Source organism: Heptranchias perlo, chromosome 11 (genome assembly GCF_035084215.1).
Source record: "Heptranchias perlo isolate sHepPer1 chromosome 11, sHepPer1.hap1, whole genome shotgun sequence".
Classification (NCBI taxonomy): Eukaryota; Metazoa; Chordata; class Chondrichthyes; order Hexanchiformes; family Hexanchidae; genus Heptranchias; species Heptranchias perlo.
Window position 1 is genome coordinate 50,806,985 of NC_090335.1, and position 16,725 is coordinate 50,823,709.

Below are 16,725 nucleotides of genomic sequence, written 5' to 3' on the forward strand. Positions count from 1 at the left end.
TTGAACCTAAAATATAAAACCGAAAATGTAATTATTTCTGATTCACAAGCACAAGCGCTTCAACGAAACCTTGAGCTACAATAGTCTATTCCTCTTGTCTCTGCAACCTCTATAATACATTGCGATGCTCGCGCATACAGACTGATAGGAAACAGAAGTTAAATGAATGAACGAATAACCTTACACATTGCATCTTAAGGGCTGATATTTATTTCATAGGAGCGAGTCTTTGATATAAAACTGCCATTTGTTTCTCTGCAGATTTTCCTCTCTGATTGCTTCACGGCTCGGGCAGGTCCATACCGCCGAGGCAGCGCGGGGGGAAAGGCTGGAAGAAAGGGACCTGTCAATCAAAAGGATTTTCGGTTGTTTTGATCCAATCGGATCCAGTCGGGGTGGGATTGACTACAATTCCCAGAATCCTGCGAGCTAATCTCGAGCGATACGTCAATCAGGGAGGAAATAGTCCAATGGGATGCAGAGATCCAGCCGGGACTTCCGGTTAGTGAGGCACCGACCGTTAGCGCAAATTTTCTCTCAGTTCGAGCATCCTCAGCGCGAGCGAGGCATAGCACCTGTATGAGGGGCGACGCTCATATATATATATATGAAAATATTTTTTTGTAATTAAATATATATATTTATTACAGACGGCAAATCCATTTTTCCAATAATTTGAATTTTATTTCCTTCTGAGGACATTTGTTTTTGAGGGAGAAAAAAAAGGGCGACGGCACGGTATAGGGTTAAAAATTACAATTTTGAAAATTAATTAATTATGAAGAAGTTCAATTTCCGAAAGGTGTTGGACGGTTTAACAGCGGCGTCCTCCCCGGCTCACCCTGGCGGCAGCGGCGGACTCGGATCTGGGGTAGGCGGCGGCGGTGGTGGAGGAGGAAGCGGCAGTGGTGGCGGCACTGGCGGCGGCGGTAGTGGCAGCAGCAGCGGCGGCGGTACCGCGGGAGGAGGGAGAGGAGGAGCTGGGGACTCGGAAATACCGGAGACACTCACTTCGGAACACTTCCAGATCTGTAAGGTAAGGGAAATAAACATACAAAAAATGAAAGAGAAGAATGAAACAAACACATTTCGCTTATTGTTTATAAACATGATAATGAGGTGAACGACCTTAGTAAAACTGTTAACTGTCGGATCTGTCTAGTAATGAAATTAAAAACTTTTACATTAAGAACTCAATCATCAATTTTCATCTGTTAGTAGCTAATATTTAGAGGTAATAGCGAAGGATTTAAACGTGGATGTTGGAATTATTGGTAACCCTGACGCACAGATTTGTGTGAAGATCTAATGAATTTTCTCTCGCACACAACAATATTAAATGCAGATCATAATTAATGATGGAAAAGCTTTGTAAAGATGCACCTGGTGGTTTAATGATGATGCCGATCGCATTTTGGTAAGGAAAATAAAAGCATACCGTATTAATGGTATCTTAACTAAAATTTAGTTTAATTTATTGTATTTGAATTAACGCCAATCGTAATGAGGCGCGTCTCGGAAAACTTACTGTAGAGCTCTGTAAATTAAATGTTTGCAAATTAATCGAAATCCATGTATTAGAATCTGTTTGAAATAATAAAGACCATAGAGTTCATATCGGCTAAAGCGTACCTCAGAACAGTTAAGACTCTGCAAGATAACTTTATATATTGGAATTCAGAAATATATCCCACAAAATAATGCAAACAGTAATGAGCAGGAGGAGGGTGCCGAGGAGGTGGAGATGTCAGAGACATCTTACCTCAGAATATAAAGTCTGTAAAGAAATATAGACAATGTAGGCTATATCACGGTGATATAGATGACATGCAAAACTGCAGGTAGTTAAAAATGCACATCCCTGAGCTTGTCAAGATCGGCTTAGCATAAAAAACATTTACCTTTAGATATATTAGCTTTAGGTTAAGATGCGAAATATAAATTGAAGTAAATAGAAAACTAAGAGAAGACAAGGGTGAAATGAGACAACAGGGATTTTCATGATTGCAGTATATTTTTCCATGTTGTGAAAGGAGGCACTTAATAGAATCTGGGGAAATAGCACTCATGAACACTAAGTTGTAATTAAAGTTTTAATAGTCTCAAATATATTATTTGAAACAATGTATACAATAAATAATCTGGAGATATGATATTTTGGGTCAAGAAATTAACATTTAAATAGCATGGCTTGTTTCTGTAAGTGTAAGATATAATGGATAATATAGTTAAGACTAAAAAAAAAAGTGATCTATAGAACTGACTTCAGAACATCTTAAGGGCAATAAGCTAAATAAGTTACATTCTATTGTATCTAAAAATAAATGTGATGCAATATGTATAAAATAATATTGCTATTACAAAGGCTTTCAGTGGAAATACCAATAGAGAGCACATTTTAATGTAAAGGCATGAATTGTTTTGTAATTTTGGATGCACATGAAGGATGAAATGTTTACATGCAAAGAATTAAATATAAAATCCAAACTGTATAGGGTATGTAAAATTATTTAAATATTTCTAGAATTACTGGCTTGTTTCAATAGCAATAAATAGGGAAATAAATACAAACGTTTTTTCTTCCCCACAAAATAAATGTTGTAGTGGACCTTAACGTCTGAATAACATTGGCATAATATAGAAATATATTGTTTAAAAATCACAATATGTGAGCTGCAGTCTAATTAAACCAGCTTTGTTGTGATTATCTTAATCAGAAAAATGTATTCTAAAGATCATGGTGGGATTTTTTACTTGACCAAAGTAAGTTTTCAGAAAGTAGATTGTATTCTGCAGTGATTGACATGATAGTCTTGAAACGATTATCATGCTGTTAATTTACACCACGCTATATAGATGTTTGAATACAAAGGAAAGGAGCCAAGAATCTCTTGAGTATTGAATGTTAACTGGATTCAATAATATGCTTGGGATGGAAACTTCTGGTATGGTATAAGAACTTTATCTGCAAACATTGTGTTTCTGTGTCGTATTTTAATATTTTTAAAAACAAATGTGTACTGGGACGTCAATGATGTTTTATCAAATGGCTATACAAAAAATAAGTGCTGTAATATTTAAATGTAGCAGCTTTAGGTAATCATGTATCTGATCATTTCTGTCTCTGTATGCACTCTTGTTCTAGCATATAAAATCTGCATGAATTATTTTCTGTAATTTAAAAAGACTATTATGTAGAATACCAAGATGTAATGAATACAACAACTCGAATTTCTATAGCACTCCTCAGATGCAGTAAGGCAAAATCACTTATAGGGCAATGGACATATAATAGACACTGAACCTGATCAGGAAGGGAAAAAAGAGGGAAGGGGTGAGGGTAGGACAAAGCAGCACAAAGAATGGTGGGGTGCAAAAGCACAGAATAGTTCTTAATTTAATTTCTTAAAAATCCAGCTAATTAACATTTTATTCCATTGGTATTTATGATGGTTTCAAAATCCATTCATGTGACAGTTCAATGTAATGAACTTAAAATTGGTGAATCGGTAGTAACAGTCCAGTCTGTGAGGCATATTCAAAATAAGTTCAGAATTTGAAGGGACTCATCCATGGACTAAATAGCACTTTAGCGACTGTGAGCTGCTGACGTACTTTCACTCATGCGCTTGTGGTGCTGATGAAGAACTGTTGTAATGCACCGTCACTGCTAGTGCAATACCTATTTGTAATCGTTTACACTCTGATTTTAGTGAAAAAATGCTGTTGAAGTCCTCAAAAGATTAACTAGTCCCTGGTGAGTGTATTAATATTAAAAAAAACAAACAATTGTTGGAGTAATAAGTAGAGAATAATATGTGATGAGAAGTGAGGTATTGATTTTTATTCAGAAGTGAGAGACTGCATAACTCATGAGCACTGCAGACTCGAGAAACGTATGGCCTTTTTAAAAAAAAATCAATCACTTCATATCAAGTTCTGTTTATTTTTTCTTCTTCAGAAGCCAAAAAATGCTTCATCCTTTGTTTTTAAATAATAATTCCTTTTTAACCTCCCAAAACCACTTTACCCAGTGGGCTATGATATAATACAAACAATGTCTAGGTTACTATCTACGCGCCAGGCAATGACCATCTCCAACAAGAGAGAGTCTAACCACCTCCCCTTGACATTCAACGGCATTACCATCGCCGAATCCCCCACCATCGACATCCTGGGGGTCACCATTGACCAGAAACTTAACTGGACCAGCCATACAAATACTGTGACTACTAGAGCAAGTCAGAGGCTGGGTATTCTGCGGCGAGTGACTCACCTGACTCCCCAAAGCCTTTCTACCATCTACAAGGCACAAGTCAGGAGTGTGATGGAATACTCTCCACTTGCCTGGATGAGTGCAGCTCCAACAACACTGAAGAAGCTTGACACCATCCAGGACAAAGCAGCCCAATTGATTTGCACCCCATCCACCGCCCTAAACATTCACTCACTTCACCACTGGCGCACAGTAGCTGCAGTGTGTACCATCCACAGGATGCACTGCAGCAACTCGCCAAGGCTTCTTAGACAGCACCTCCCAAACCCGCGACCTCTACCACCTAGAAGGACAAGAGCAGCAGGCACATGGGAACAACATCACCTGCACCTTCCCCTCCAAGTCACACACCATCCCCACTTGGAAATATATCGCCATTCCTTCATCGTCGCTGGGTCAAAATCCTGGAACTCCCTTCCTAACAGCACTGTGGGAGAACCTTCACCACACAGACTGCAGCGGTTCAAGAAGGCGGCTCATCACCACCTTCTCAAGGGCAATTAGGGATGGGCAATAAATGCTGGCCTCGGCAGCGACGCCCACATCTCATGAACGAATAAAAAAAATGAGTTTGTCACTTTCAGTGAAAATACTTTTGTGAGCACCACCTTTGGGAATAGGGCGGGGGTGTGGGACTAGCTGGATTGCTCGTGCATAGAGCCGGTGCGGACATGTGGGTCGAATGGCCTCCTTCTGTGCTGTAACATTTCTATGATTCTATGTAACATTCATACAGACATAAAGTATTATTATTTAAAGAAATGAAAAGGAAGACTCCAAAAGAGATAGGCACTGCAGATCCTCACATCAGCAATGATAAATAATGGTTTACAATTAGTAATGGACTGGCCATGAGGGAACCATATTGCTTGATTATGCAGTTGAGTTGGTTGAATGATCTATATGTGCTTATGTATATCCTTAAGTTCCGCTAAAAATGGGGGCCATTTGACCTGATTATTTTGGATGCATGGATTTGACTTTGCGCAGTGAGAGATTCATGCACTGTATGAGCCAAAGATCAGGCCTTTTTACTTATACAATACATGGACTTGTGGAAGAGAAAGAAGGATCTGTGGACTTCAATCTAGATTTTAAACCACTCAGATCTATAAATGGAAAATTGGGCGATTGCAGTTTCATTGTATTAACCATTCCTGTAAATACTGTAATACCCAATTGGATTTTTTTTAGAGTAAACTATAAATAGACATGTTCCATGTTTTTGCAGTTCTGTGAAATTAAATTATTGATTTAACCCTTGGAAGTAGTAATTATGTGTTTTTTTCCCTGTTATGAACGTGTTCCTGTTCATCTATTGAGGTAATGTTCGGTGCATTATTTAGAGCCTAATCTGCTCTGGGGCAAGAGGTGACCTTGGAATACTCAAAAATATGGGCAGAATTTTAGTCCTGAATATCAGCTGTATTTATTCTAAGGTACTAAAATTTTATCTTGTTCGGTGACATGATCAGTATGGCAATCATCATTTTGATGTTGTTCTGTTTACACTTGTGCACTGCAGATATCATCAAAATGTCAGACTACCTGGAAAGAACCCTTAGATGTCGAGATCTCACCAGGGGAAAATGGAACTTTTATTATTGTCTTTCCCCCCCCCCCCCCCCTCTTCACTAGAAAACTGAATATAACAGTATAATTGTCATTTGGGTCAACTGACTGATCCTAATGCTGTAATTTTTTAGTTCTGGCATCTAAATATAGTGACAGACTTCATGTTATAAATTGGGTAGCCAGGTAGTGAAGGATAGAATACTAGAGCCTGGTCTTCAGTTGCTTCCAAGCCTTTATTCACAGAGATCCATATTACCCAAGATAAGCTCTCGTATAAATGGATACAGGAGAGTCCCCAATTGATACGCATCACCTGAATACAATTAACACTAATTGATATAAATCATACAATTAACACTTCAGGGTCATTTTATTGCTGACACAAAGGTGAAGCCCACATATTGCTGAAATTAAAATATGATTTTGAAACATGATGCACTACATTAATGGAGATTTAGCTTTACCTCCTTAGCAGTATGGTGTGAAATTCCTGTGATGCTGTTGAAATAATTCTCTCTTTTTGCATGTTGCTAAATATTATTAATTCATTTCTTAAATCAATAGTTGGTTCAAAAAATAACATGGTAGTGTTAGTTGTGAATATTAGTTATTCTTGTGGCGTTAACGAACAATGCCATGGAGAATAGATAAATAGAGGACCTGCTTGATTTTTGATCTCAGATACATCAACCAGGAAAGCGGTGAGTAGAAAGTGCAGCTTCTCCCCAACATGAGAAGAGAAAATTGGAGAGGCGACATGTCAGGCTGATCTTTATACCCTGGTAGCTGGCTGCATGAGTCGTATATGATTTGGGAGCTGGGCCACACACCCAACCTGTTGACTGCAGGCATCAGACACAACGGACAAATAAAAGAGAGTAAAATAAAAGGGGAAGCTTATTTAATAAAATAATGGTAATGAGGCTTTATTTTATACTTCTGTGAATTTGCTTTATAAAGCTATAAAAAACTGCCCTTCCCTCCACCTCAACTTTACCATCTGTGTATCTCATATTACTGAAGATAGTAAAAAACTCGTTGAAGGTGGCAGGGTAGGTTGAGAAAGTGGCTAAAAAGCATATGGGATCCTGGGCTTTATAAACAGAGGCATAGAGTACAAAAGCAAGGAAGTTATGATGAATCTTTATAAAACACTGGTTCGGCCACAACTGGAGTATCATGTCCAGTTCTGGGCACCGCAATTTCAGAACGATGTGAAGGCCTTAGAGAGAGTGCAGAAGAGATTTACTAGAATGGTTCCAGGGATGAAGGACTTCAGTTACGTGGATATACTGGAGAAGATGGGGTTGTTCTCCTTAGAGCAGAGAAAGTTGAGAGGAGATTTGATAGAGGTATTCAAAATCATGAAGGGTCTAGACAGAGTAGATAGAGAGAAACTGTTCCCATTGGCGGAAGGGTCAAGAACCAGAGGACATAGAATTAAGGTGATTGACAAAAGAACCAAAGGCGACATGAGGAATAACTTTTTTACACAGCGAGTGGTTAAGATCTGAAATGCACTGTCTGAGGGGGTGGTGGAGGCAGATTCAATCATGGCTTTCAAAAGGGAATTGGATAAGTACTTGAAAGGAAAAAAAATTGCAGGGCTACGGGGAAAGGGCAGGGGAGTGGGTCTAGCTGTATTGCTCTTGCAGACTCCACGGGCCAAATGGCCTCCTCCTGTGCTGTAACCATTCTATGATTCTATAGTGTTGTGAATTTGGAGCTAGGATAAGTGGTGAGCTGGGGTGGTCAGGGAGGATAGAGTGGCTTGAGGAGGTTGGGGTATCTGAATAGGTTGTGTCTCCAAAATTGAGGCATTCATGAGTTGCAGCTGACATCAGATATGATAGGGCAGGAGACATAGCTTAAAGGAAGCAGTTAATAGTGGAGAAAAAGAGTTTAGAATTTCACTTGCCTTTTAGGATGATCTTGGAATAATAAGAGGACTTTGGTGTAGAGAGGGAAAGGTGATATTGTTTCAGGTGCTTAAGCCAGATATAGTGATGAATGCCCCAGGCTGGTCATGTGCCTTGCTTACTTAAGCCTGTGATCCTTGGATTTGGGAACCGTTGCGAACGGAAAACTGTAAAGGATCTGGTGGTGGTGAGTGTGCCACAGTAAGGGTATTTAAGGAGGCAGCGTCATTGTGATAAATATTTGGCTAAAGTGGTGGGAGTTGGAGAAGATGCTTGGAGTAGTTTTTTTTCCAACAGCAAAGGGTGATGGTAACAAAGTTGAAGATGGACATGGGGGTTTGGATAACAAGGATGTGGTGATGGAGACTTCGGAGGTGACAATTCAGGTTAAGGTAATAACAATCACTGTCAATCTGTAAAATATAAACCTCATAAATCTGTGCTAATTTGGATTGGCAGTACTGTGACATGTTTGACTGAGAAATCAATGAGGAATCGCTTACAAGATACTACATCAATTACATAGTACAGAAATTTAACTTGTTCACTGCTAACTTTATCTTGGGATAAATATGAACATACGAAAACGACAAACAGGAAAAGACTAGCTGGTCCATCGAGCTTGTCCCATACTGTCATGGTGCAATTTAAGCATGCTGTGGCACCCATTGCCCTCTGTTGCTAGCCATGCAATTTCCTGGGAGAGGCAAAAAGTGTAGAAAAACTCTAAGCCAATTTAGGGAAAGAAAAATTTAGGTGATCACCGAAGGCGTTCAAACAAGTTCCAGGAGACCACCGTGACCAGGAGACATATCCCCCGATACCTCACCTACCTTTTGTACACTGATGCCAGCCATAGTTAGGAACTTGTCTAGCTTGCTTTTGAATAATAAAACCAGCGAACCTGCACTCGCTGAAGGAGCCGACAACTTATTCTATCGGTCAACTCTCTGTGAAAAGAAAAACCTGTTGACATCTAACCTAGTTGTATGCTTCTGTATGTTGTACTCATGCCCTGTGGTCCTCTCTAACCTATCTAACTTGAGTAGCCTACCCACATGAACTGAATCTAATCCTTTCATTGTTTTAAAGACCTCAATCAAACCTCTTTGAAGTCTACACTTTTCCAGAGTTTTTTTTTATTCGTTCATGGGATGTGGGCGTCGCTGGCAAGGCCGGCATTTATTGCCCTTCCCTAATTGCCCTTGAGAAGGTGGTGGTGAGCTGCCTTCTGGAACCGCTGCAGTCCGTGTGGTGATGGTTCGCCCACAATGCTGTTAGGAAGGGAGTTCCAGGATTTTGACCCAGTGACGATGAAGGAACGGCGATATATTTCCAAGTGGGGATGGTGTGTGCCTTGGAGGGGAACGTGCAGGTGGTGTTGTTCCCATGTGCCTGCTGCTCTTGTCCTTCTAGGTGGTAGAGGTCGCGGGTTTGGGAGGTGCTGTCTAAGAAGCCTTGGCGAGTTGCTGCAGTGCATCCTGTGGATGGTACACACTGCAGCTACTGTGCGCCAGTGGTGAAGTGAGTGAATGTTTAGGGCGGTGGATGGGGTACCAATCAAGCGGGCTGCTTTGTCCTGGATGGTGTCAAGCTTCTTCAGTGTTGTTGGAGCTGCACTTATCCAGGCAAGTGGAGAGTATTCCATCACACTCTTGACTTGTGCCTTGTAGATGGTGGAACGGCTTTGGGCAGTCAGGAGGTGAGTCACTCGCCGCAGAATACCCAGCCTCTGACCCGCTCTTGTAGCCACAGTATTTATATGGAGTAAAAAGAGATACCAGCCCTCTAGATCTATTGTAGCTAAAGACCTTTGAAACTGGGTGTCAATCTAGTGGCCCTCCTCTGGACCTTTTCTAGGGCTTCTTATCAGCCACCATTTGAGGGGACTAAAACTGGACGTGGTATTCTAGATGAGGCCTAACCAAGATCTTATAAATTTATAGTGTTTTTTTGTTTTGTATTTGATCATCCTGGCAATAAGCCCTAGTACTGTATTTGCTTTTTCCTATAGTCTTGTGCCATAGGTCGTGAACCTTCAGAGATTCATGTACTATAACACCTAGGTCTTTCTCCCACTCAACAGCCTTAAGTACAAGACCCTGTACTGTGCATGCATGGTGATAGCCCAACCCACATGCATAATACTACATTTATCGATATTAAATTACATTTGCCAGATGCGTGTACATTCCCTCATCCCATCTAGATCTGCTTGTAATCTATTTTTCCCATCCAAGATCTTAATATTCTCTCAAATCTTTGCATCGTCCCAGAATTTGTAGACTGCGCCCCCAACAACTTCATCCAGATCATTGATAAAGATTGTGAAGAGCAACGGTCGTAATACGGATGCCAGTGGAACTCTATTAGTAACCAGTCCTGACACAGAACCACTGCCATTAATAACAAACTGCTGCTTAAGAGAATGCTCTGGAATTCCCTCCCTAAACTTCAATTGTTCATTTTTTGGAATTCTGAAATTAAGACTGATGAAGCATCTTAGGTCCCGATATTTACAGGGAGGCGAGGAGGGAGTGGGGGCGCCTGTCAGCAACCGGGAAACCTGGGAAGGCAGAGGTCCTGCCGAATTTAACGGCGGGATCTCATTAGAATTTTCTTTACTCCGTTTCCCACCCATCAACCAACTAGTTGAGAGGCTGGCTGGCTGGCGGGCAGGAAAGCCTGCTGTACAAGCTGGCAGCCGCGGACCAGAGAGGAGGGAGGGAGAGATAGTGGGGGGGGGGGGGGGGAGGGGGGGTGTCTGAAGATCACATGGGGCAAGAGACCAGATCGCGGGGGGAGAGATCGGATCACGGCAGGGTCTGAGGATTGATTGGGGGGCTGGGGGAAGCACTCCTGCTCCTCTTGGCCCACAAGCTGTGCTGGAAAAGCACTTACCTGCTGAATCTGGCAGTTCTCGCTTGCCATTAGCTGCCGGGTTTCCCGACCTGTGCTGGAGGTGTTAAATCCAAATGGCTGAAAAAATCTGAGGCACAGAGCCTTATTAACATATTATAATTACCGACCTGCCTCTCGAGAGCAGGTTACTCGCCTGACACCCAACCTGTCCCGGTTAAACCATTCGCAGTGTGTTGGTGTTGGGTTTCCCATTTTTAACAATTTAACCCCCCTCGCCAATGTCCTGCCTGCCCTGTGGGGGGGGGGGGGGGTGTATTTTTGCATTTTCTCAACTTAGTCTTAACATTCGTAGTGATGTGTGTACAACACACAAGAAGGTATAAACTTTGAGAGTATTCATCTGGTGTAAGTAGCTTGATGAGATGGGAGGAGGGTGAGTGGAGGGAAAGGTTGATTCAAATGAACCTTTGTTCAGTGAGTTACTGCTGCAGAGCTCTGGCAACTGGAGGGATTGGTGGCCCTTGCTCTTCGTCGGCATCCTCGTCTTCCTGCTCCTACACTTCTTTCTCCCCAGGTGTCTGTAAGGGTTGGCCCCTTTGCAGGGCAAAGTTATGGAGGATGCATCAGAGATGGTGAATTTGGACACTTTGTCGGGGCTGTATTGCAGAATGCCTCCACACTTGTCCAGGTAGCAGAACTGTTGCTTCGGAAGGCCAATGGTTTGTTCTGCGAGAGCTCTGATTGTAGTGTTCCTCAGCGTATGTGCAGGGTTCCTAACAAGTCATGAGACAAAAGGTTAGGGAATACCCCTTGTCCCCAAGCAGCCATCCTTTGACCTGATGGTCTGGTTGGAAGCGATAGAATTGAGGACTGACGGAGGATAAAGGCATCATGAAACCTGGCACAGACCTGCACAATGTGCTGCCTGTTGTCACACATGAGGTGGACATAGAATCATAGAAAATGTATGGCACAGAAGGAGGCCATTCGGCCCATCGTTTCCGCGCCGGCTGAAAATTAGCCACCCAGCCTAATCCCACTTTCCAGCACTTGGATGTGCACCTTGTAGGTCATGGCACTTCAGGTGCACATCCAGGTACTTTTTAAATGAGTTGAGGGTTTCTGCCTCTATCACCCTTTCAGGTAGTGAGTTTCAGACCCCTGCCACCCTCTGGGTGAAAAAAAATTTCCTCAGCTTCCCTCTAATCCTTCTACCAATCACTATAAATCTATGCCCCCTGGTTTTGACCTCTCTGCAAAGGGAAATATGTCCTTCCTATCCACTCTATCTAGGCCCCTCATAATTTTGTATACCTCAATTAAATCACCCCTCAGCCTCCTCTGTTCCAAAGAGAGCAACCCCAGCCTGTCCAATCTTTCCTCATAGCCAAAATTCTCCAGTTCTGGCAACATCCTTGTAAATCTCCTCTGTACTCTCTCTAGTGCAATTACATCCTTTCTGCAATGTGGTGACCAGAACTGTACACAGTACTCAAGCTGTGGCCTAACCAGTTGTTTATACAGGGATATTCAGGGAGTGGAATCCCTTCCTATACACACACATCCCTGGGTCTTCACGTGGAGCATGCAATGCATTGTGCATGCATTGTGATGCCTTGCACGCGTGGGAAGCCTGCTATCCTGGTGATGCCCACAGTTCTTTCCTCGCTTTGCTGCCTCCGTGGGGAACGAGATATATTGGTTCTCCTTGGAGTACAGCACTTTCATCATATTCCTGATTCAGCAGTAGACTGCAAACTGGGTAATGTGGGTATATCACCTGTTGCAGCCTGGAATGCGCCTATGTCATAGAAATTAAAGGCCACCGTTACCTTGACAGCCACAGGCACCTCACACTAGGGTTTCCTACCCTCCAGGATTGTCCTGGAGTCCTCAGGAATTAAAGGTTAATCTCCCGTACATCACTGCAAGCAACCTGGGAAAAAAAATCATATAGGCATTAAATATAATTGTGTTTTTTTTTCATTGAACACTTTTGTTTATTAATTATAAAAATATTGGACATGGGGAAATACAGCTGTTGTACTACCACCAAGAATCATCCAATCAGGTAATGAAGAGTGTTTGCTTTCCAATTGGCATGCGAAGGCTGTGTGCTGCGAGAATGGACGTTTCGGGCAACCAGCGGTGGGAACCTGAGGAGGGGGCATTTGGAGGAGGGAGGTCATGTGATGAAATTTCCTGAAATACGTCCAACCAGAGTTGGCAACCACACCTTACACACTGCTCATCTGTCAGGTTCAGGTATGAAATCTGGTTCCTGAATACGTGCATGGTGGAAGGCCTCCTGTGCCCTTCCCTTCTTCGCTATCTTCTACCAGCAATTCCTGGTCTGTGCACTCTTCCTTGCTGGTGCTGCTATGCCTCATCCTCCAGCCGCAATGGTAGACCAAGCAGAACAACCATGCTAAAAATAATAATGCTGAATGCAAAGCACAGAAAGACTCATGCACCTCCCCTTCAGACAAATTTTTGAACACTGCTACTGCAACCAAAAGAGCCAAAAAAGACCCAGAAGTACCCTAGCAGCCTAAAACGACAAACCAGAGACTTTAATGGAGGTGAGGATTACTTTAAATAGTGCTTCTGCGGTTTGTTTCCCATTGTTCCTGCCTTGATTTGCTGGATGGGCCTAAGAATTAATGAATCAGGCGCTGGCACAGATCAACTTCACAAAAGGACCTTAAAACAGTTGAAAGACCCTGATTTAAATATACTAATGGCATAACCATTTCTTCTAAGCAAGTACCCGGGACAACTAATTTGTGGCTGAACCAATATGACGCGCGACGCATTTCTGGCCAATATAAGGGTGCGTACAATTGCAACCCAAAAAACAAGCAAAATGATATCCAATTTTGCCCCCAGAGTTCCTTCCCTGAAAAGAATAAAGCAGTATCTCGGTGGGCCTCATCGTGACAACAAACCAAAATGGTCGAAACAGGCTTTTGGGGATGAAATTAAAGGGGGAATCGCTCCAAAGCCTCTCTTGTTTCCACTGACTGCAGGGTCGGTAGCCAGAGGATGCAGATTTAAGGTAATTGGCAAAAAAAGCCAGAGGTGCGATGAGAACATTTTTTATGCAGTGAGTTGTTATTATCTGGAATGCACTGCATGTAAGGGTAGTGAAAGCAATTCAGTAGTAACTTCCAACAGGGAATTGGATAAATACTTGAAGGGGAGAAAATTGCAGGGCTACGGGGAAAGAGCAGGGGAATGGGACTAATTGAATTGCTCTGTCAAAGAGCTGGCACAGGCACGATGGGCTGAATGGCATCCTTCTGTGCTGCAAGATTCTATGATTGTATGATACTAGTAATATTTCTGTAACATTCAATCCCCATGTTCAATATGTATAACTTCCTTTTAAAAGTGTTAGCCACCCTGTTTAAAATGATAGAATCTTTGCAATTTCACATGAAAAGTCAAAATATAGTGAGAATACAGTGGGATTTTTAAAATGAATGCCATGATTGCAGTTTCCATTAAGTTTCCCTCTGTTGGCTTGAGAATTTGTCGCTAAAACAAGTATAGACACTGGAGTCTACTTTCATACTCAAAAGAGGACATTCTGCTTTGTTATGATAAGGCCTGTAGACAGACTCCACTATGCCAGTTTATTCGACTGTTGCCACAAACAATTCATGCAGGTTTGCCACTGTGAAGAAGACAGCTGCTATCTATAATGGCTATATCTATTATGGATATCCTGATGGGAAGGTTGTTATCTCTAGATCAACATGTGATATGAAAGGCCTACTTTGTTTGCTAGTGGGGAGGTGTTCATCAAAAATCCTGGCTTTTCCTTCAAAGGAAATGGATATATCTGAGTAGCAGCTCCACGTTCTTGAGTTTACTCAGCTCCACCATTTCTAGGGATTGCAGTGAAACAGAACTCCATTTTATCAGAGGCGTGTACTTTTATGAAAAGCTAATTAAAAGTCTTGATATAAAGAACTCGTTTTTTTTAAAAAAAGGACTCTTTGAGTATTAAAATGTTTGGCATGTTGGACTCAGGAAATAGTTTAACTTAACTTGTTTTTATACGGTGCCTTTAATGTACTAAAATGTCACATGGCATTTCACATAGGAAAGAGCAGACACTTATGAGTGGAAGAGTTAGAAGAAATGACTGTGTGGTCAGAAATGTCAGTATGGAGGACGTTGGAGAAGCTGAGTCTTGAGATAACAAAGATGGAAATAAGGGTTTCAGTGGCCATGGAGATAGGCAGTTTTGAGGAGATGGAGGTAAGCAGCCTTGATGATGGATAGGATCTGGTGTTTGAGGCGCAACTCAGTTGAACTGAACACTTAAGTTGCACATTGTCTGGTTCACTCAGAGTGAGCAGTCGGGCAGAGATAGAATCATGTGCATGGGTATGGAATTTTTGGCAGGAGCTGAATAAGATCGTTTTGGTTTTCCCAGTGTTTACTTGGAGAATGTTCCAGTTCATCTGTGACTTGATGTCAGATGGGAAATCTCACAACACAGAGGTGATTGTGGAATTGGGGGTGGTAGTGGAGCTGGGTGTCATCAACATATGGAAACTGAACTCATACCTGAAGATAAGAGGGTATAAATTCATCAGCACCCAATTTCGGCGGCAGTGTGGCAGCGATACCGCCCGAACCAGGAAGTCTGAGGCCGGCCAGCGAGGCAAGAGTAAGGAAAGTCCTGGGAAGGACAGCAGCAATGGGGGTGGTGGTTTGGATACTGTGGAGTCGGGGGAGCACTCCACCTCATTTACCTAGGTAAGGGGCCTAACACCTGAAAAATCACCTGACCCAATATCTGGTCAACCATCTTTCAGGCATTTTTTCGGCGAAGGACATTGGTCTCCAAAATTGTTCCTTGTTACATCTGTAAAATGTGCGCAATGAGGTCCAATTTCTACCCCATGGTGTTCAAGGGGCAGCATATAAATGAGGAAAAGTAGATGGCCAAGAATGGAATCTTGAATCGTTCTAAAGTAACCTTGCAGGGGTGAGAGGAGAAGCCAATGCTAGAGACGTGCTAGCTGCATAGAGATAGGTAGGAAAGGAACTGAGAATGGAGCATAGAAGAGGATGGCGTGGTTGATTGTTGAACATCATGGAGAAATCGAGATGGACAAGCGGGGGTAATGTGCCATAGTCGCAGTCACAGAGGATGTCCGTGTCATTGACGGTCTCTGGTAGGATGGAAGCCAGATTGAGCAGATTCCTAAAGGGAGAAGCGAGTGGCAAAGAGGTGTTCAAGGATCTTGGCAAGGAAAGGGAGGTTGGATATAGGATGGTATTTGGAGAAGATGGAGGGTTTTTTTTTAGGAGGGGTGATGGTGGTTATGAAGAGGAGGAGATTGGTACCTATGCAAAGAGAGCCATTGGAGCAATGAATGATAGTTGAGTGGAGAGGGGATTGAGGGAGCAAGAGGTGGGTATCATGCAGGAGATCAGCCTGGTGAGAACTGTGCCACTTTTTATTCCAGGATGCTTTACTAATCTTGATACTCCCTTTTAATTATCACAGTCTTACAACCACATGACACATTCTACATCAGCGAGTATGCTACTGATCACCTGAATAGTCGAAATAACACATTACTGACACTTCCATGGAAGTTACTGTATTATATATTAGTAATTTGTGTGACATCAGCAACTTGTAAATTATGTTTATTGCAGTTTGCTTCAACGGGAGTTAAAATTACTTAAGATCTATCGATTACTAATTAATTGGACCTCCTTATAGCCATTAAATACAGATAAGAATAGCAAAGGAAATAAATGCATTACTGTACAAATCAAGTACAGTGATCACCTTCATTTCAACACTTGTAAAAGAAATGCCTGCTCTGTTACAATGCGCAAAACTAATTAGTGTTTATTATAAAATAAAAACAGAAAATGCTGGAAATACTCAGCAGTTCAGGCAGCATCTGTGGAGAGAGAAACTGAGTTTACGTTTCCAGTCGATGACCTATTGTCAGAACTGGAAGAGGTAAAGATTTAACAGTTTTTAAGCAAGTGCAGAGCCAGGGGGAAGGGGAGGGGAGGAAAGAACAAGAGGGAAGATCTGCGATAGGGTGGATA

The 16,725-nt window shown here is 42.1% G+C and overlaps 1 protein-coding gene across 2 annotated transcripts in view; it reads left to right on the forward strand.

Annotated features, from left to right (window-relative positions):
- The first annotated feature begins 778 nt into the window (after positions 1–778).
- Positions 779–16,725, forward strand: part of LOC137326962 (syntaxin-binding protein 5-like) — a 398,728-nt gene continuing 382,781 nt past the window's right edge. For both annotated transcript variants that reach the window (XM_067992335.1, XM_067992336.1), the window contains exons 1-2: positions 779–848; positions 894–1,036. In XM_067992335.1, the coding sequence (XP_067848436.1) occupies positions 779–848; positions 894–1,036 (213 nt within the window). The remainder of the gene's footprint in view (positions 849–893; positions 1,037–16,725) is intronic.